At 46.5% G+C, this 22,480-nt stretch overlaps 1 protein-coding gene across 1 annotated transcript in view; it reads right to left on the bottom strand.

Moving 5' to 3' along the window:
• SSBP4 (single stranded DNA binding protein 4) overlaps positions 1-22,480 on the bottom strand; it is a 634,733-nt gene that overhangs the window by 427,796 nt on the left and 184,457 nt on the right. The window contains exon 3 of the mRNA XM_075352595.1: positions 17,118-17,179. Within this exon, the coding sequence (XP_075208710.1) occupies positions 17,118-17,179 (62 nt within the window). The remainder of the gene's footprint in view (positions 1-17,117; positions 17,180-22,480) is intronic.

Below are 22,480 nucleotides of genomic sequence, written 5' to 3'. Positions count from 1 at the left end.
CCAGTGATGACAAGGTAAAACTATAAAGAGATTCATTTAGGAGGTCAGAGAATAGAAGACTAGCAAATTGTAGCAAATGAGATGGCATTACGGATTCTCAGGTTACTAGAATAACACCATGTAAAACATTCTGAAGATCAGTGTCCTCTGTCATGTTCCAAAAAGGAGACAGTTGCACTCTGTAGTGCTAAAATATGTGGAACACTGAATGTGGGAATATAGACATACATTACTGCTATGAAAAACATGGAACAATTGAGATACTTAGCACACAAAAGGTGACCTGTTTTGTTGGGTCCCTATCAAACTAATGGCACTCTTTGGGTTAAAAAAAAAAACCCCTACAATTTATGAGGAGACAGGAACCTGCAAATGGAGAATTAAAATCACATAAGGCTGATGAGTAGGAGTGCTCAATTAGAAGGCATGACACTGTAATCTAAGAAAAAGACTAATGGCACATCTTACCTTTCTAATGTGAACGGGTGCAAACTGAAAATGAAATATAGTCATATCATGTTTTTCATGTACAACATTGTGCACCTAAAAGAGCACGTTTTCACCTCAATGTATCCACCATGTACAAGCTAGACAAATAAATGTGCCAGATTGAGGCAACCAGGCTGTTCTCCAGCACGGCCAGAGAATTAAAAAAAAATATTCAGCAAACCCCCTGTGTTAAAGGGAATCTGTCACCAGGTTTTTGCTACCTTATCAGAGGGTATCACAATGTAGCAAGAGACCCGAATTCCAACGATGTATAACATAGTTTACTGGGTGCTGTAGTTGTGTGATACAACCAAAGTTTTCAGATGCAGTAGAGCTCAGAAAGCTAACCCCGCACCATCACTGATTAACAGCTTTCTTTGTACATTGTATATTAACAGTAAGCTGCCAATCAGTACTAGGAGTGCGGTTGAACCAAGTCTAATGTGGGCTATAGTTCAGGCAGTGATAATCTTGCACTTATAAAACACTCCGCATTTGTGCCGCCCCCGTGCCAGCAGCCGGCACTGCTCGGATCCGGGCCTTCAGGGGTGGTGGCTCGAGGGTCTCCGGACCCGGGGGTCTCGCGGACAAGCCGAATAAATGGGGGGATGTAGATGTACGGGCTAGGCCGTAGTAAGTTCGTGACGTCACCCACGGTGTGTAGTGAGGTGGGACACCACCGCTGCTGTTACGGGGCACCCGGAGGAGATGTTGTGCAGCAAGTTGTTAACCCCTACTTGGGCAGGGATGGTGGCCCCGGGACCCGGTGGCTCGGTGCAGGGGATGGCGACCGCAGGAGGTGCTGGTGTACTCACTGTTAGTAAAACACACAAGTCTCTGGTAAGCCAAGGTGATGGTGGCCGGTGCCGCGACCAGTTGCGTTCAGGTCCCCCACCTGGCTGGTGGTCTCTATCCTTTTCCTGCACTGCTTTGTGTAAGGTGGACTTTCCTAGTGTGAAACTCAGGAGTCCACTCCCGGCTGGATGTGTCCTAAGGAGCCGTGCCCGCAGACGCTGGCCCGTGGGATCTATGGGCCCTGGCGGTGACCTCTTATCCCCAATCGGTGGGCTGTTGTCTTCTATGAGGGACTTTGGGTGGGACAGGACCTCTAGTCCCGGCCTCAATCGGCTAATTTACCAGTTCCACTTGGTTCTGGTCCTGGCTTCAGGGTCTGAGTACCCCCCTTTGTGCTCCGGTTTCCGAGTCGGTTCCCCGTGTCGGTACCGGCGGGCTACACCCCGTCCTGGCCCACCTCAGTTCTGCCGAGCCGTCTTCCAGTCTACTGCAGACGGAGACCACCGTCTGCCTCCTAGCCAGTGGCACCAGGGCTCCTACCCTAGTACCGTTCAACTTGAACTTCACTGCTGGAGCTACACTTAGCTTCAGCCCACACTCCTCTCCAAACTGAACTCCAGACTTCACTGACTTAGACTGCTTGTTTTTCCGCCTCGGGCTGTCTGGACCCCTAGGTGGGCATGTCCCAACCGCCTGGTCACGCCCACTGGTGTGTCTATCTTTCCCTAAGGAGGGGGGTGACTAGGTTTTCTGGTTCGTTGTATGTTTCCTAGTGAGGGAACGGTGTAATGCGGGGGCCTAAGTGTGACTACCTGGTTTTGCCAGGGCGTCACACTCCCCCTTGGTTAAACACAGACCGTTCGCGGGCTGTCCGACCACTATTTATTTAACTGGAAAAGAGATAAAAAAAGGATAAAACAGTTACAGGTATAATAACATATTTACAATTAGGTATATTTTGTTTTCTTCCCTTACGGGAGGCATGTTACTTAAACGTTGCACATCTAAAACCGGGACGGGACAGACTGGGTCCTTCTCACTTCACCCACCCAAAACAACCTATCCCTGATGCCACCACTAAAACATAGGTTGGCACCCCTTGCCCAAGTCCAGGGTAGGTCCGGGTGTTTCCCAAATGGGCTGGGTAAAACGTTCCTTACCCGGCAGTCCTTTTTAAAGGGCCCCACATCCAGGGGACCCCTGACCCGGAGGGTAGTCACCAGTTTTGCTGGTGATAGGGCCTCGGCCGACTCTACCGCAGGTCCGTCCTCCAATCAGCCTCTCCAGAGACTGCGGCTTGGTGAGGTTTGTCGGAGGTTATTTACAAAACCCAAAAGTTTATGGGCTGGCTCACAAGTTCTAAGCCATTGTCTTTTAACTATGAAACCGGGAACTGTAAAGCACACACAATCCCATCGGGGACTTTAACTGAGGGTAGCCGGGAACCGCTACCTAATACTCTTAATCTGGTGACGACCTCAGTTGATTGGTATTCATTCACACTCATATTTACACAATGAACAGACACCACCCACTAGATTGCGGTTTCTCTGTACCTAAGTGGTGGCTGACCCAAGTTAGGGCGTGTGGACCTTCTAAGCACTCTAGGTTCACATGTGGCTGCTGGGGGAGAGGGAGGTACAGCCACCTCTTCCCCAACGTCAGGTATGGCTGGCAGAGACCTGCGGGGGCGAGGTGTAGGAGCATCCCTGGGCGCCGGTGCTGGTGTGTTGCTGATAGGCTCTTCTGGCTCTACATCTTCTACGGGTTGTGGGAACATGATAACGGGAACAATCACCGCTCCATTCTGCATAGGCCAATCAGCCGGAAAATCACCCATCACAGTGTGGATCACCTCTTTCTTCTGGTCCACCGTCGGCGCAGGAGGGGGAACCTCTTCCACCATCCTCAGGGGTTCTGGGCACTTCTTCAGGTGGTCCCGGGAAACAGTGGCCGTAGTCTTCCCCTGATCGCGACTAACAAGGTAGGTTTTCCGGTCTTCCCATCCCGTGGGTTGGATAACATAAGGGATCCTCTCCCACTGATCATCCAGCTTGTGCGTCCTTCTCTTCCTCTTCAGTACCAAATCTCCGAGTCCAAAGGGGGCAGCCCGGGCTCGCCTATTAAAGTGCTGCTCTTGCCTCTCTCTGCTCTGGCGCAGGTTCCTTTCTACATATTCCTGGATCTGCCGGTACTGCTTCTGTTGCTTGACGTCCCAATTGGCAGTGAGGGAGATGGTTTCAGGTACCTCGACGTCTAATTCTAGATCTACCAGCAACTTTCCAGGCCGGACCCTCATCAGGTACACAGGTGTGCACTTACAGTAGTGGAGCTGCAGGGGATATTATTGTAGATGTCCACCAAGTCGGGCAGCTTCTCGGGCCACAAGTTTCTTTCTTCTAGAGGCAGGGTTTTGAGAAGGTTAAGGACCAAGTGATTCATTTTCTCACTCATCCCGTTAGTCTGGGCATGGTAGGCCGTGGTCTGGATTTTCTTGCACCCATACAAGTTGCAGAATTTTTGAAAAACCTCTGCCTCGATGGCCGGGCCCTGGTCCGTAAGCACCTTTTCCGGGTAGTCATGCGGCCGACAGAAGTACGCCTGGAAGACCCTTGCTGCAGTGTGGCCCGTTAAGTCCTTGACGGGGACCACCACCATGAACCTGGAGTAGTGGTCTACGATAGGGCGTACGTATATCCGCTTCAGCTAGGTGTGAGCTTGACATGGTCCAGGGCGACCAACTCCAACGGCTGGCGGGTGACAATCGGCTGCAGCGGGGCCTTTTGACTGGTTTCGTCCTGTCTTCTCAGCGCACAGGGACCACATTCTCTGCACCAGGTTTCTACGGACTCTCGCATCCCGCTCCAGTAGAAGCGCTCCCTCAGTAGCATCTCCAACTTCTTCCAGCTGAAATGTCCAGCCCCGTCATGATAAGCCTTCAAGACCTTGGGTACGTATGCCTGCGGCACCAACAGCTGGCGGACCTTCTCGTGCGTCTTCGGGTTGATCAATCCCCTGTACAGCTTACCCTGCTGCAGGTAAAGGCGGTCCTTCTCTTTCCATAACCGCTGAGCTTCGGAGGGGGCAGTAGGCTCTAACCTGGAAGCATCTTGGGCAATCATTTTGACTAGCCGGAACGCGGGTTCCTGATCTTGTACTTCTGGCCACCCATGGCAGGGTAACGGGTCAAAGTTCGCTTGCTGCTGGACGACATAGGGCTTTTGGTCCCTTGGCTGATGGAACGCAGGCAGCTCGATTTCCTCCAAACCATCTTCCTCCACCCCTGTATCAGATAGGTGCGGCATCCGGGACAGGGCATCCATGTTGGTGTTTTTGCGGCCGGCCCTGTACTTAATTGTGAAGTCACAGTTGGCTAGCCGGGCTACCCATCATTGTTCCAGGGCTCCCAACTTTGCCGTGTCCAGGTGTGTCAAAGGGTTGTTGTCCGTATAGGCGGTGAACTTCGCCGATGCCAGGTAATGCTTGAACCTTTCCGTTATCGCCCAGACGAGTGCCAAGAACTCCAACTTAAAAGAGCTGTAATTCTCGGGGTTTCTCTCCCTGCCATCTTGCATCTGGGACAGGACAGCACCCAAGCCCACATTGCTGGCGTCCGTGTAAAGAATTAACGGGAGACCATAGTCGGGATAGGCCAGGATTTCTTCTCCAGTTAGGGCAGACTTCAGTTGCTGGACAGACTCCTCATGCTTCTCACCCCAGGCAAACGGGATTTCTGCCATTCTTGGTCTGTCCCACGAGGAGGTCTTGCATGGGAGCGACCATCTTGGTTTATCCCTTGATGAAGCGACGGTAGTAGCCCACCAGGCCCAGGAACTGCCGCACCTCTTTAACTGTGGTAGGCTGCGGCCAACTCTGGATGGCAGTGATTTTCTCGTGATCCGGGGCCACACCTTCAGCACTCACCACATGCCCGAGGTACTGCACTCTGGGCTTCAACAGATGGCACTTAGAGGGCTTCAATTTCATCCCGTACTTGGAGAGGGCTGCAAACACTTCTGCAAGGTGTTCTAGATGGGCTTCATATGTCTTGGAATAAACGATCACATCATCCAAGTACACCAGGACCGTCTTGAAGTTGCAATGTCCCAAGCAGCATTCCATGAGCCTCTGGAAGGTTCCCGGGGCATTACACAGCCCAAAAGGCATGCTGTTCAACTCGCAGAGTCCCATCGGGGTGGCGAACGCAGTATTCTCGCGGTCTTCCTTCGCAACCGACACCTGCCAGTAGCCACTAGTGAGGTCAAGGGTAGAGAAATAATTAGCAGTCTTCAGCGCGGCCAATGACTCTTCAATGCGAGAAAGAGAGTATGCATCTTTATGCATTATCTGATTAATCTTCCGGTAATCTACACACATTCTCATATTGCCATCCTTCTTCTTTACCAGGACCAACTGAGCTGCCCAGGGACTACAACTATCACGAATGACCCCTGCCTCCTTCATGTTCCTCAACATATCTTTGGCGCACTGGTAGTGTGCAGGTGGAATCAGTCTGTACCTCTCTTTAATAGGTGGATGTTTGCCGATGGGAATATGGTGCTGAACCCCCTTAATCTTCCCGAAATCTAACGGGTGGGAATATGGTGCTGAACCCCCTTAATCTTCCCGAAATCTAACGGGTGTTTACTGAATACCTGCTCGTACTCTTGCACTACCCGGTACACCCCCTCCTTGTGTTGCGCGGGTGTAGATTCGGTCCCGACATGTAGCTCCCAGCACCATGTTCGGATGAGGTGTCACTGCCTGACTGTGATGCGGTGATAGTGGAGGTTGCTACGTGAATGACGTCTGCGTCTACAGTGAATAATTTAGCAATGGTGGTGTAGCGGGGTAGCCTGACCTCTTCCTCCCCGCAGTTCATCACTCTCATGGGCACCCGTCCTTTCTTGATATCAATCACCCCTCTGGCTGCCATCACTGTGGGCCCACCACTGCCGGGTAATCCTGTCCACGGGGACCCACTGCTACTCTACACCGCATCATCATTTCGCTCCGCAGAGGCACCACTAGAGGCGCCACATCCATCACTCGCACGCCACCAATCTCTCCACCTGACATGTTCACTTGATGTCGCTGCAGGAGGGCCCGGATTTCACGTTGCAGAGCCCTCTGCTGCCCCCCTCCTGCTGTGACAGACAGTTGTTGCAACAGGTGCAGCACTTCTCCTATGCAGTTCTCGATCCCGTTGGTCCCTAGGACCATTTTTGGGGTACGGCCACTGGGGTCATTCTGCACTACAATTAGCCCTTAATGTTTCAGCTCTACCCGCCCCACCTTCAAGGTTACCTCCTTAAATCCCACCTGGGTCATAGGGAGTCCATTAGCTGCAATGATGGTCAAACTGGGGTTTGGGGGGTGAGCTCACTATCAGACCAGTATTGCTTGTAAAGTATATAGGGCATAGTCGTTACCTGCAAACCGGTATCGAGAAGGGCGTAGGTCAGGATACCGTCCACAGCAAGGGAGATGATGGGGCGGCCTCCAACATATCGATCACGCCAGTCGGCTGGGCCTTGAGGGTCTATTCCTGAGGATTGGCCCTTGGCCTCAGGGGTTGCTCGTTTAAAGGGCACTGGCGCGAGTAATGACCAGACTTGTTGCACTTATAGCAGACGGGTGGTCCATACTGGCTGTCATTATTCTTCCTCCGCTGCATCCACGGGACGTCCTCCGGGCTGTCGGCAAGCTGTATCTTCTCTGCTGGCTTGACTTTCAAAGGTAGCTGTAAGACAGCGAGGATCCTAGCGACGTCATCACTCAGGCGCTGGACTTGCAACGACAGATCCTTCGGGGTCCCGGCTGCTGCTGCGGGAGCCGGCATGGCTTACAAGGGGGCTGCTACTGAGACAGGAGCGGTGTCAGCCGGCCAGGATGGTGGGTCGGGGGCACCAGCATCGACCATCTGTAGTGCTTTAATGGCCCGGTCTTTTAGAACCGCAAAGCTCAAGTCCGAATGTTCCAGAGACCACAACCGTAGTTGCTTACAGTATTCGGCGAACCCTAGCCCCTGCAGGAACTGCTCTACCAGCATTTTGTTGCTCTCGGCCTCGGTAATAGGATCCACCTGCTTCAGGGTGCGTAGGGCCGTCTGTAGCCTCAAGGCATAGTCTCGGATGTTGTCCTGCGGGCGTTGTCGGCAGTTATAGAACTGCATCTGCAACTCCGCTTCAGTGCGGGTTTCGAATGCAACCTGCAGTTTGTCAAAGATGGCAGTGACTGAGACCCGGTCGGCATCTGCCGAAGTCTCCACCTCCTGCTCAGTGGCGCCGGTCAGCTGCCCGAGTACCACAGATGCACGCTGCTTGCCAGTCATGGCATACAAATCAAGGATTGTACAGATTTTCTTCCTGAACATCTGCAGGGCATCGGGTTTCCCATCATACTGGGGTAGTCAGGCAGCACCGGGCAGGTAGGGCAAGGAGATCGGCATTACCTGGGTGACCGCTGGAGTCACAGCTCCCCCCGCTCCTGCGACCGGAGCGGGTGCCGCCACATTTCTGGCATCTGCCGCATCTGCGGGCACCGCCGCTCCAGCGGCCGGCGCCACTCCGCCATCAGGGTTAGGCACGGACATCTTCCCACTGCTCCCCCTTGGTCTTTTTCCGGCACTTCTTTCTGCAGCCTGTTAGTTTCGTTTTGCGACTTCCCGGCTTGCTTTCCAGCCGCGTTCCCAGGGAGCGGGGCTTCGGCTTTCGCGCCCTTTTCTCGGGAAAGAAGATGCTGGACTGTAGTTTTCGAACCCAAAATGGCGACTTCTGAAAATTTGGCAATGGATCACCGCTGACTGTCCAAAACAAAGCGCACTTCAACAAGGTAAGTGGATGGATAAGTATCCTATTCGTGACGCCAAGTTTCGGGGTGTGCCGCCCCCGTGCCAGCAGCCGGCGCTGCTCGGATCCGGGCCTTCAGGGGTGGTGGCTCGAGGGTCTCCGGACCCGGGGGTCTCGCGGACACGCCGAATAAATGGGGGGATGTAGATGTACGGGCTAGGCCGTAATAAGTTCGTGACGCCACCCACGGTGTGTGGTGAGGTGGGACACCACCACTGCTGTTACGGGGCACCCGGGGGAGATGTTGTGCAGCAAGTTGTTAATCTTTCGTGGGCAGGGATGGTGGCCCCGGGACCCGGTGGCTCAGTGCAGGGGATGGCGACCGCAGGGGGTGCTGGTGTACTCACTGTTAGTAAAACACACAAGTCTGTGGTAAACCAAGGTGATGGTGGCCGGTGCCACGACCGGTTGCGTTTGGGTCCCCCACCCAGGTGGTGGTCTCTATCCTTTTCCTGCACTGCTTTTTGTAAGGTGGACTTTCCTAGTGTGAAACTCAGGAGTCCGCTCCCAGCTGGATGTGGCTTAAGGAGCCATGCCCGCAGACGCTGGCCCATGGGATCTATGGGCCCTGGCGGTGACCTCTTATCCCCAATCGGTGGGCTGTTGTCTTCTATGAGGGACTTTGGGTAGGACAGGACCTCTAGTTCCGGCCTCAATCGGTTAATTAACCAGTTCCACTTGGTTCTGGTCCTGGCTTCAGGGTCCGAGTACCCCCCTTTGTGCTCCGGTTTCCGGGTCAGTTCCCCGTGTTGGTATCGGCGGGCTACAACCCTGTCCTAGTCCACCTCGGTCCTGCCGAGCCATCTTCCCGTCTCCTGCTGACGGAGACCACCGTCTGCCTCCTAGCCAGTGGCACCAGGGCTCCTATCCTGGTACCATTCAACTTGAACTTCACTGCTGAAGCTACACTTAGCTCCAGCCCACACTCCTCTCCAAACTGAACTCCAGACTTCACTGACTTAGACTGCTTGTTCTCCTGCCCCGGGCTGTCTGGACCCCTGGGTGGGCGTGTCCCAACCATCTGGTCACGCCCACTGGTGTGTCTATCTTTCCCTAAGGGAAGGTGACTAGGTTTTATGGTTGGCTGTATGTTTCCTAGTGAGGGAATGGTGTAATGCAGGGGCCTAACTGTGACTACCTGGTTTTGCCAGGGCGTCACACATTGAAACAACAGCGCACAGCCTAATAAGTGATATCGCTGAAACTATGCTGTCAGCCTATACTTCATGCTATCCTCAGATTACAGAGCAAAAATCTGCTAATAGATTTCATTTAAGCAGTCAGCTTGAATGGTAAAATGAATGGTGCCAGTCAAAACTACAATATGTCATGCAGAAAAAAACAAGCCCCCTTATTACTATGTGGATGGAAAATGAGAGCGCAAGAAAATAGAAAAATCGCTTGGTTGGGAAGGGGGTAATGCTGTATTAAGAATAGTGAATAATATACTTGGTATAATGCTTATGTTTTTTATTATAAAAAACTGTAAAAATAAAATCAGAAAAGATCACTGCATATAATTATATGCTATTTTGCACTGTGCTTCTTAAGGTACATACAATATTTGGCTGTGTTGAAAATCAATCATTTTAGATCAAGGAGGGGTACAAGATACCTTATGTCACTTGATTGAATATTCTTTTTAAGTTGTCCTAGCAATCACTATTCTGCTGAGCTGTTAATATGTTTGGTATGAAGACCAGAGGGGTCCGGCTATCATGCGACCCCAGGCTATAATCTCCAATGTAAGACTTTCCCTCATGAAGGCCTCTTCATAGCGTTGCCCACATGATCTCCAGACCAATTTCTGGCAATTATTATGTCTAAAACAAAAGTGGGGAATTATTGGTCAGCAACTACAAAGAGAGCTACCAGCAGCAGATCTGATGATTTCCCTGCCCAAGTGCATTCAGCATGGCAGAAGATTCCTCAAATAACCAGAAATATCCTCACTGATGGTGTGTAAGGCATGTTAATGGAAATACAGTTAGGTCCAGAAATATTTGGACAGTGACACAAGTTTTGTTATTTTAGCTGTTTACAAAAACATGTTCAGAAATACAATTATATATATAATATGGGCTGAAAGTGCACACTCCCAGATGCAATATGAGAGTTTTCACATCCAAATCGGAAAAAGGGTTAAGGAATCATAGCTCTGTAATGCATAGCCTCCTCTTTTTCAAGGGACCAAAAGTAATTGGACAAGGGACTCTAAGGGCTGCAATTAACTCTGAAGGTGTCTCCCTTGTGTACCTGTAATCAATGAAGTAGTTAAAAGGTCTGGGGTTGATTACAGGTGTGTGGTTTTGCATTTGGAAGCTGTTGCTGTGACCAGACAACATGCGGTCTAAGGAACTCTCAATTGAGGTGAAGCAGAACATCCTGAGGCTGAAAAAAAAGAAAAAATCCATCAGAGAGATAGCAGACATGCTTGGAGTAGCAAAATCAACAGTCGGGTACATTCTGAGAAAAAAGGAATTGACTGGTGAGCTTGGGAACTCAAAAAGGCCTGGGCGTCAACGGATGACAACAGTGGTGGATGATCGCCGCATACTTTCTTTGGTGAAGAAGAACCCGTTCGCAACATCAACTGAAGTCCAGAACACTCTCAGTGAAGTAGGTGTATCTGTCTCTAAGTCAACAGTAAAGAGAAGACTCCATGAAAGTAAATACAAAGGGTTCACATCTAGATGCAAACCATTCATCAATTCCAAAAATAGACAGGCCAGAGTTAAATTTGCTGAAAAACACCTCATGAAGCCAGCTCAGTTCTGGAAAAGTATTCTATAGACAGATGAGACCAAGATCAACCTGTACCAGAATGATGGGAAGAAAAAAGTTTGGAGAAGAAAGGGAACGGCACATGATCCAAGGCACACCACATCCTCTGTAAAACATGGTGGAGGCAACGTGATGGCATTCCATGATTAAGACCCATTTAGGTTGAAACGCGTAGGAAACAGCTCCTCTGTCTTGCCTTTCTATTTTTGTCTTGCTTGGATGGAATATTTTAATTATCAATAAAGAATCTGTTTTTAAAGAAAATCTACTTTCTCCTGGAGTTGCTGGAATTTCCTCCTTTTCTTCGGAGGCAACGTGATGGCATGGGCATGCAGGGCTTTCAATGGCACTGGGTCACTTGTGTTTATTGATGACATAACAGCAGACAAGAGTAGCCGGATGAATTCTGAAGTGTACCGGGATATACTTTCAGCCCAGATTCAGCCAAATGCCGCAAAGTTGATCGGACGGCGCTTCATAGTACAGATGGACAATGACCCCAAGCATACAGCCAAAGCTACCCAGGAGTTCATGAGTGCAAAAAAGTGGAACATTCTGCAATGGCCAAGTCAATCACCAGATCTTAACCCAATTGAGCATGCATTTCACTTGCTTAAATCCAGACTTAAGACGGAAAGACCCACAAACAAGCAAGACCTGAAGGCTGCGGCTGTAAAGGCCTGACAAAGCATTAAGAAGGAGGAAACCCAGCGTTTGGTGATGTCCATGGGTTCCAGACTTAAGGCAGTGATTGCCTCCAAAGGATTCGCAACAAAATATTGAAAATAAAAATATTTTGTTTGGGTTTGGTTTATTTGTTCAATTACTTTTGACCTCCTAAAATGTGGAGTGTTTGTAAAGAAATGTGTACAATTCGTACAATTTCTATCAGATTTTTTTGTTCAAACTTTCAAATTAAACATTACAATCTGCACTTGAATTCTGTTGTAGAGATTTAATTTCAAATCCAATGTGGTGGCATGCAGAGCCCAACTCGCGAAAATTGTGTCACTGTCCAAATATTTCTGGACCTAACTGTATTTCAACTAATGCAGCTTATGCTCTATACTTAACAAATCGAGATGTTTTGGAAATTTTGTTTACATTTTTTCATCATTAGCATATCATTAACCCCTTCACCAGCCTGTTTTCACCTTTCAGACAAACCCAATTTTTTAAATTCTGACCAGCGTCATTTTATAAGGTAATGACTCTGGAACGCTTCAATGGATCCCAGTGATTCTGAGATTGTGTTTTCGTGACAAATTATACAAAATATACTAAATTTACTACTAACATAGTAGTAAATTTAGGACAATTTTTTTGTTTATTTGTGAAAATATTGGAAATTTTGCGAAAACGATGAAAATGTCACAATTTTTAAACTTTTAATTTGTAAGTTTTTAAGCCAGAGTTATGGCACTCAAAATAGTTAATAAATAACATTTGCCATATCACCATCATTTTTGTAAAAACAAAAAAAAATTGTTAGGAAGTTAGAAGGGTTAAAAGTTCAAATTTTTAATTTTTCCAACAAAATTTACAAAATCATTTTTTTAGGGACCACATCACATTTGAAGTGACTTTGGGGGGCCTAGGTGACAGAAAATACCCAAAAGTGACACCATTTTAAAAATTTAAACCCTCAAATTACTGAAAACCACGCTCAAGAAGTTTATTAACCCTTTAGGTGCTTCACACGAACTAAAGCAATGTGGATGGAAAAAATGAAAATTTAACTTTTTCCCACAAATTTAGCATTTTTACATAGGTAACAGGAGAAAATGCACCATACAATTTGTTTTGCAATTTCTCACGAGTACGCTCATACCATTTTGGAAACGACATGCCTCAATTAATCTATCTAAAGTTGTGGTGAGCACCTTGACCTCTCAGGAGGTTCACAGAATTTTACAATGTTGAACTAGACAAATAAAAAAACAAACAAACAGCTTTTTCCTGCCAAAAAAGTTGCTTGATCCCCAAATTATTTCCTTTTCACAAGGTAACAAGAGAAAATGGACCCCAAATTTGTTGTGCAGTTTCTCCCAAGTACATCGATACCCCATATATGATGGGAAAGTATGGTTTGGACACACTGCCACGCTCCAAAAGGAAGGAGTGACATTTTGTAGCGCAGACTTTGATGGAATGGTCTGTGGGCACCATGTTGCGTTTGGAGAGCCTCTGATGTGTCTAAACAGTGAAAACTCCCCACTAATTACCCCATTTTGGAAACTACATGCCTCAATGAATTAATCTAGAGGTTTGGCGAGCACCTTGAACCCCCAGGTGCTTCACAGAATTTTACAACATTTTACTGCGAAATGAAAATATTAGATTTGTCCCACAAAAATGTTGCTTGCCTCCAAAATTTTTATTTTCACAGGGGTAGCAAGAAAAAAATGGACCCCATAATTTGTTTTGCAATTTCTCCCAAGTATGTTGACACCCCATATGTGGTGAGAAACTACTATTTGGATACCCTGTCGAGCTCTAAGAGGAAGGAGAGACTTTTTGGAGTGCTGGCTTTGATGGAATGGTCAGTGATTGCCATGTCATGTTTGGAAAACTCCTGTTGTGCCTAAACAGAGGAACACCTCCTCCCCTCCCCAAAGTGACACCATTTTGGTAACTACAGCTATCTAGGTATTATCCAGATGCATAGTTATACTAGTGATAATAATGCTTTTGGTTTTATTGATGCACAAATTAATAATGTGGTGGTATGTGTAAGTTGCACAGAGTACATCAGAATATAAAAGGACATTGTGTCAACAGGGCAATATCAAATTTGATCAACTTATGGACATGTGGTATGCTTTGAAGCAATCCTAAATGCAAAGGCCAGGATTCTTCACAATGGTAAATTGGAGCATACTTCTTGGAGCATACTCTGTACCTTTTTGTGTTCTTTCCTTCCTCGAAGTTTAGCAAACCTCACTGGGAAAATGGTGACCTTGTACAATAAAGGTACCATCAGTTTCAGAAATACTGGGAACCTCACCTTCCTGACTTCTGTCAGATATAAGGGCCTTAAGAACTACCTCCTGCAAATGAAGGAAGCTCACATCAAAACTTCACAGACATTGTACAGTACTATCTGTACATTGTGCACAGCCAACTTTTTGTACCATACTTTCCCTTTTGGCATGGCACTGTATGGTTTGAGGACTTGAGCTGAGAAATCTACACCCCCAATGAACGTTTTATAATCCAGGATACAATCTGGCTTTGGGACTTCTGATGTAGTACCTCAGACAGTGACAAGGGAGCTGTTGTCACAGTGTATTGTAGTCAAGATAAGGAAATCCCTCTTGACTACCAGCATGTTGTCATTACATTGGGCTCTGCTGTCACCCTTTCTCAGCGGTTGCTCAATTAGCAGCTTAGGGAGGCCTGTCTGATTTTTTTTTTCACGCTGTGCCGCATATGCAACTGTGCCTCTGGCAGAGAGGGACGTGAAGAGAGGGATGCTGGAAAGTTATCTACTTAGAGGTGATAACCCTTATCCAGCAAGAGGGGTGCATGAATTGCAACACAATTTTCCCACTCACCCCTAAGACAAGGTCAATCCGGGTGCCCTTTCCTTCATAAACCCTAAATCTCTGGGAGTACACTGAGGTATTCTCACAGCTTGTACAGTATAATTCTATTCCTTGCCCTCTTACTGTGCTGGTATTGTGTGGAATTTTCCCCTTCTTTTAATGTGAGCCAGAGATTCATCTATACAAATGTCCCTTTGGGGGTTGTACACCTCAGCAAATGTTCTGAAGAAGTGTTCAACTGGACAAATTTTATATAGACAATCAAAGTTAGGACCATCTCTGGGAGGACACTATTATTATACTATTATAACTATTATTTTTCTGCAAGAGAAAAATGCCAAAAATGCAATTGGGGAGTCGGGGGATTGGAGTTGGGGGATCTGGAACAGGGATTTGGGAACTGCTGCTGTTGCTGTGATCACAGATCGGTTACACAGAAAGTACGTTGCACAGAACAGAACAGAAGATCACACATCACAAAAGACGCAGTAGGATAGCACTAGCCACCAATGATTTTCTTTCTCTCAAGCAGCACACAGGGGGTATACAACTGCTCTGCATGGCAGCTTTCAGGTAAAGATGGTGTGCAGAGCATCAATTGGAATTTTAAATTAACTCTTTTGGCGCAATTTGGTCAGTAACCAGTAATTGAGGTCAAAAGGGTTAACAAACATCGGTGATATTGTAATCAACCCATCCAATCACAGTAATAACAGCCTGTCACAATGATTTTATTTTATTTTTTTCACCAACTTTATTGTAAATTGATGTGATTGGCTGGTCAGAATAGGCCAGTCAATCACAGCTTATGCAGGATAGTGGTACAACCCACTGGGGTGACGTGCAGGGATGGTCTGCTGTCAGAGGCAGCAGTTGTAAAATAGAGACGTAGGCGGTAGTCGCAGGAGAGGGATTCCCTCCGGTAGGCACCTCAGCCCCACTTCACAGAAGAATTGTTGTGGTCCTGGCTGGGGAGGTGGATAAATGTGATGCTGTACATATCTTTCAGGAGGTTGCATGATGGCACTGTTTTGGGCAGATCAGGACCGGGATCATGGAAGCAACGGAGACTGAGGCTAATAGTTTTTATTAAACTACAGTCTTATACTTAACTAATTAATTATACACAAGATGTAGCGAGTACACTTCTTATTGGATGTTTCTTTTACAGAAAGCCCCAACAGATATACTTCCTCCAAGTTCAACTCATCTGTTATTATTGTGCATGTTCCAAGTCTTGCTGCGATCAACCAGCTTAACATAACAGAACAAGAAAGTAATTTTTCTCCACCTGTGGTTCCACGTCCACACAGAGAGGAACGACGCTATCAGATGTGCCCACACAGGACTACATACTAATTTTTCGTCTAAAAATCCTCTCAGCTGTAAGCTACTCGGTACTTAGAGACCATCTCTAGATCCTACCCACACGGGTCACGTTCGGCTTCTTTACCAGTCTTAGGTTTAGTTAATGATCTCCATTCAGGGTTTCAACCACCCTCAGTGCTCTGTTGGTTCTCTCACTCTACTCATGTTCAGTATCAGTGTTGCAGCCTCCACAAGTCACCCACAGAATGCAACCAAAACACAACTCGACAGACTGTCACTAGCCGTTCCCTATCTGAATTCCACGATGGAGTCTATCTTTTACCTAGAGACTACTCCTCCCACTGAGAACTAATCCAACAGTTTAACTGTTTCTTGCCCGGTGGTCAGTTACTGGGCAACCTAACTTACAACAACATCCTACATAACCTTTTACCTATATTCTCATAATGACCGACCACTAAATGGCGACGTTTATTTGCAGATACTATATATCATTATACTACATTACTTAACCAACACTGCTACTTCTATACAGTACAATACATCTTATGCATTCCTGTACCTTACATTGCTTTTCTACAAAACATTACTTTTTACAACATTATATCTTATCACAAATATATATTTAAGAACACTTTTGGTGTCTTCAAGGGTAGGAACTTGACCACCATGTTACAGAGCCATCTTCACTTGGAACTTTCAGTGCCGTACATAGACGGTAGTTTGCAGGAATCCACTTCCAGTAGTGCCGTACATGTACAGAGGATGTACAGTGGGTTAACATGTCTATTGTGTGATTTCCATAATTCCACAACTTTCCTTTTTAGCATTGCAATTTCAATGTTGAGTTATGTATAAATGCTAGGTTTACTTTTAAAAACAAAATGAAAAATGTACCAACTCTAACTACATAGGGTTTATTTTAAGTCTGCAGGTATTGAGACCAATAAATCTAAGTCACACATACATGAAAACAAAATACTTTTTCTACTAAAGACAATTTACACAATTGCTTCATTTCTTTTAATTTTAAAAAGCATTTGTGCAATGCAGCTTTGTTTGCAAATGTAAAAAGTACCCAAAAGCTTAAATTATGTGATTCTGCTATGTGCATGTGTTCAAATCTGCAGTCATATCATTTAGGCATGATAGAAGAGCAATATTTACAGAACCATAGCAAAAGTAAAACATAGTATATCATATACTTTATTAAAAAAAATATATTATGGATGACAATAGTACTTGTATATATGTTTCCCCACTAAAAGAAAAAAAAATAAAAATCAGAAGCATGGTTAAGACAATGTAAAATTCAACTTACCACCACCAAGAATGTAAAAACCCAGGAGGTTCTCCTAATGTGATATTTTTTTCCCATCGTATCTATAAAAAAAGACACCATGTTAATCAAACAACCAAAAAATATCCCTAATAGTTTAAAAAAAATGCATAGTAAATACTAAAACATAGTACTAAGTGAAAATATTGAGTGAATATGCATTGCATAAAGTTTCTTTTTGCAGTTACATAATACACAAAACAAGATGATATGGAGTTCTGTGCAGGAAAAATTAGACGAAAGAACACAAAACTAAATTAGTGGTCCTTACCCAAATGCCTTCATAAATCATATGGACCTCATAGCGGGAGACCTTGTTTAGTGACATTTGATTCATTCAATGGGTGCCATGTGGTCCACCTATGTATTGCAATGTGTGTCTTCTATCCCTTCTCACAGTGATAGCAGCAAATTGACTGTTGGCTGGGGGCAACAATTTTTATGTATAAAGGATTTAAACAGAACATCAGGGTGAAAGTTGCAGAAAAAAAAAGTTGTGTTTAGTACATGTCACAGAATCTTTTCTTAAGAAAAGTCTGGGAAATGTTTCTAAAACTGCACCAATGGGAAAAAACAGTAATCACAGTACTTCATTTCAAAACATCATGAAGATATTCAATGTGATTTTTAATGCTTGAAAAAGGTATCGCTTGGCAGAACTTCTATGTCAAGCTAAAGCCCCATATATATTCTTCCATTCGCTTTAAAACTCCTAAATAGCATGTCCACGCTGAACTTTCTTCCCACCTCTCATCTATCTTACTCTTTGACAACCTACAATCTGACTTCTGTTCCCATCACTGCACCGAAATTGTCCAATTCAAAGCTACTAACAACTTGCTGCTAAAGCTAACAGACAATTCTCTGTACTCCTTCTTCTAGACCTGTTCTCTACCTCCGACACAGTCGACCACTCCCTCCTACTACAGATTATTCTCTTCCCTTGGTATCAAAGACATTGCCCTCTCTTCGATCTCCTCTTACCTTTCTAACCACAAATTTAGCATCTCCCACTTCCACACTACATCCTCATATCACGCTCTTTCTGTTGGTGCCCCTCAAGGCTCTGTCCTTGCACCCTTACTCTCCTCATCTAGACTTTTGGCTAGGGACAACTTAAAGTCCCATGGATTGCAGTACCACCTATATGCTGGTGACACTTAGGCACTCCGGGATTCTTAACAGCAGAGAGGTTTACCTATCAGTCATATCCTCCTTTTTCGCAAGACACTTCCTAAAGCTTAAAGTGGACAAAACTGAACTCATCATTTTTCTTCCATCTCATCTAACTCGTCCACCTAATCCATCTATCACATTAAATGACACCACGCTTTCCGCATTATCGGAAGTCTGCTACATCAGAGTGACACTTGACTTTGCCTTGTCCTTCATACTGCACATCCATGGTCTTACCACTTCCTATCACCTCTACCGCAAAAATATTCCCCAGAATATGTCCTTTCCTCAATCCTGAATCTATTAAAATGTTAGTGCATGCCCAAATCATCTCCTGAATTAACTACTGCAATATCCTCCTCTGTGGCCTCCCTGCTAACACTCACTCACACTCACTCACTAACTAACTCAATAACTTACTCACTCACACCTCTTCAGTCCATCCTTAACTATGCTGCCTGACTAATCCACCTCTTGCCTCACTAGTTCTAAGCTTCTCCCTTCTAAAAGATCCCTTCATTGACTCCCAATTTTCCAACATACCCAGTTCAAACTACTTACATTGACCTACAAAGCCATCCATAATCTGTCATTTCTTTACATCTCTGAACAAATGTCTTGATATCTTCCAACATATAATCTCTGGTCTTCCCAATACCTCCTTCTCTACTCCATATTTATACATTCCTCACCCAATGGCCTACAAGACGTCTCCTGAGTATCCCATGTCCTCTGGAAATCTGTGTCCCAATAAATAAGATTATCCGCCACACTCAATTTTCAGACAGAACTTGAAAACCCATTTTTTTAACAAGCTTAATGACCCCGTTGCCACCTCACCATCACCAGAAGCTGCCAAAAACCTCTTAAAAGAGAACCGGTCATGTGTACAAATGCTATTAACCTATGGTGATATGGGGTTAATCTGCAAGTTAATAGCGCTTGAAAACTTCCTGGAGCCTGCACATTGAACCCTGCTGCTGGGAGAAAACAAAATTTAATCTTCCCGGCAGCTCTTGGGTTTCAGTCACAAGGGCAGGGGCAGGGCCAACGCAGGTTCAGTCAAGTCTCTGTGTATGGAGAGCAGCGACTATAACCGTGCCCCCCCCAGCACTGTCTGACAGGCGCTCAGCATTATACCTGGCTGTCAGTTCGTGTGGAGGGCATTGCATTTATATAACCACATAAAGTAACACTGGTCATTTAAAAAAAATTAGCCTGGTCATTATGGTGAAAATTGCAAAGGTCACTTAGGTATTAATAGGGCATGATAAGCATGCCATGGTGTTATAAACAGTGGAGACAATAATTTAAATATGTTTTATATGCTCAAGGTCTATGATTTTTGAGTCTCTGGATATTGTTCCCATTTAATAAAAGCAAACAGAGTCTTTGAAAATTAGGAATTAAAGGGAACCTGTCATCAGAAATTTGGCTTTCAACCTAAAAGTTCCCCCCTCTGCAGCTCGTGGGCTGCATTCTAGTAAGGTTTCTATACTTTTTGTGCCCCCTTTTAAACCAAAATAAATACTTTATAAAACTGTACCTTTCGGTTTGAAAATCTTGTAAATTCTCCATGGGGGTGAGCCGTGTGGCGTCCGTTGCTGTATCTTACGCTGTCCCCCATGCTCCAAATCATCCCTCAGGACGCCGCCCACTGCGCCCGAGGTCCCGTGCACGCCAGGACACCTGGTGACGTGGTCGCAGGCACGAGAGTATGGGCGGCGCTGTGATTGCATCGCAAGTGCCCGCCTATACTCTCGTGGGCGCGCTATCCCCTATATACGTCGCTCAGATTCTCTGCTTCTCCTGTAGTGGCCTGCTCCGCTCCTCCCATCTATTTCCTGCTGCAGGGTACGATGGGAAGGAGGTGACGTCGGGCCAGCGCAGAACGCTGGAGGCAGTGGGGAAAGGGCGGGCACGAGAGTATGGGCGGGCACTTGCGATGCAATCACAGCGCCGCCCATACTCGTGCCTGCGACCACGTCACCAGGTGTCCCACGTGCACCGGACCTCGGGCACAGTGGGCGGCGTCCTGAGGGATGATTTGGAGCATGGGGGACGGCGTAAGATACAGCAACGGACACCACACGGCCCGCCCCCATGGAGAATTTACAAGATTATAAAACTGTACCTTTTGGTTTGAAAAAGTATTTATTTTGTTTTAAAAGGGGGCACAAAAAGTATAGAAACCTTACTAGAATGCAGCCCACGAGCTGCAGAGGGGGAAACATTTAGGTTGAAAGCCAAATTTCTGATGACAGGTTCCCTTTAAAGCACAAATGTCCCAATTCTTTATTGCATATGACTGCTTTCTGTCTAGTCTTTCATGTTTATTACCTGTGTTTCATTTGCACCTAGTTCTTTTAATTTAGTTCACCACTATGGGCCTGATATATATCCCAGTTTCCCTTGGAGTAATGTTATCTACTAGTTATTTTGATAAACAGGCAACTTTTTGTATTATAAAATCACAAAAAAATGTTGCTAGAGACCAATTTTTAACTTGTGCAAAATTTATGAACTGCGTGTACCATTTTAAAGAATTTGGCACAAAAATGCCGAAATGCCACAAACAAAAAAAAGAAGTGACCTAAAAAGAAACTGCAAAAGTATATAAAAAGTTATAGAAGGTTTTCTTATCTAACCATAAACCTACCTACAGCCTTAAGGCCCCGTCACACTAAGCAACATCGCTAGCAACATCGCTGCTAACGAACAACTTTTGTGACGTTGCTAGTGATGTCGCTGTGTGTGACATCCAGCAACAACCTGGCCCCTGCTGTGAGGTCGTTGGTTGTTGCTGAATGTCCTGGGCCATTTTTTAGTTGTTGCTGTCCCGCTGTGAAGCACAGATCGCTGTGTGTGACAGCGAGACAGCAACAACTAAATGTGCAGGCAGCAGGAGCCGGCTTCTGCGGAGGCTGGTAACCAATGTAAACATCGGGTAACCAAGAAGCCCTGTCCTTGGTTACCCGATATTTACCTTTGTTACCAGCCTCCTCCGCTCTCACTGTCAGTGCCGGCTCCTGCTCTGTGCACATGTAGCTGCAGCACACATCGGGTTAATTAACCCGATGTGTGCTGTAACTAGGAGAGCAAGGAGCCAGCGCTAAGCATTGTGCGCTGCTCCCTGCTCTGTGCACATTTAGCTGCAGCACACATCGGGTTAATTAACCCGATGTGTGCTGTAACTAGGAGAGCAAGGAGCCAGCGCTAAGCATTGTGCGCTGCTCCCTGCTCTGTGCACATTTAGCTGCAGCACACATCGGGTTAATTAACCCGATGTGTGCTGTAACTAGGAGAGCAAGGAGCCAGCGCTAAGCATTGTGCGCTGCTGCCTGCTCTGTGCACATTTAGCTGCAGCACACATCGGGTTAATTAACCCGATGTGTGCTGTAACTAGGAGAGCAAGGAGCCAGCGCTAAGCATTGTGCGCTGCTCCCTGCTCTGTGCACATGTAGCTGCAGCACACATCGGGTTAATTAACCCGATGTGTGCTGTAACTAGGAGAGCAAGGAGCCAGCGCTAAGCATTGTGCGCTGCTCCCTGCTCTGTGCACATTTAGCTGCAGCACACATCGGGTTAATTAACCCGATGTGTGCTGTAACTAGGAGAGCAAGGAGCCAGCGCTAAGCATTGTGCGCTGCTCCCTGCTCTGTGCACATTTAGCTGCAGCACACATCGGGTTAATTAACCCGATGTGTGCTGTAACTAGGAGAGCAAGGAGCCAGCGCTAAGCATTGTGCGCTGCTCCCTGCTCTGTGCACATGTAGCTGCAGCACACATCGGGTTAATTAACCCGATGTGTGCTGTAACTAGGAGAGCAAGGAGCCAGTGCTAAGCATTGTGCGCTGCTCCCTGCTCTGTGCACATTTAGCTGCAGCACACATCGGGTTAATTAACCCGATGTGTGCTGTAACTAGGAGAGCAAGGAGCCAGCGCTAAGCATTGTGCGCTGCTCCCTGCTCTGTGCACATTTAGCTGCAGCACACATCGGGTTAATTAACCCGATGTGTGCTGTAACTAGGAGAGCAAGGAGCCAGCGCTAAGCATTGTGCGCTGCTCCCTGCTCTGTGCACATTTAGCTGCAGCACACATCGGGTTAATTAACCCGATGTGTGCTGTAACTAGGAGAGCAAGGAGCCAGCGCTCAGTGTGCGCTGCTC

Source organism: Anomaloglossus baeobatrachus, chromosome 1, assembly GCF_048569485.1.
Source record: "Anomaloglossus baeobatrachus isolate aAnoBae1 chromosome 1, aAnoBae1.hap1, whole genome shotgun sequence".
In the NCBI taxonomy this organism is placed as follows: Eukaryota; Metazoa; Chordata; class Amphibia; order Anura; family Aromobatidae; genus Anomaloglossus; species Anomaloglossus baeobatrachus.
This window is presented reverse-complemented; position numbering and strand designations above follow the sequence as displayed.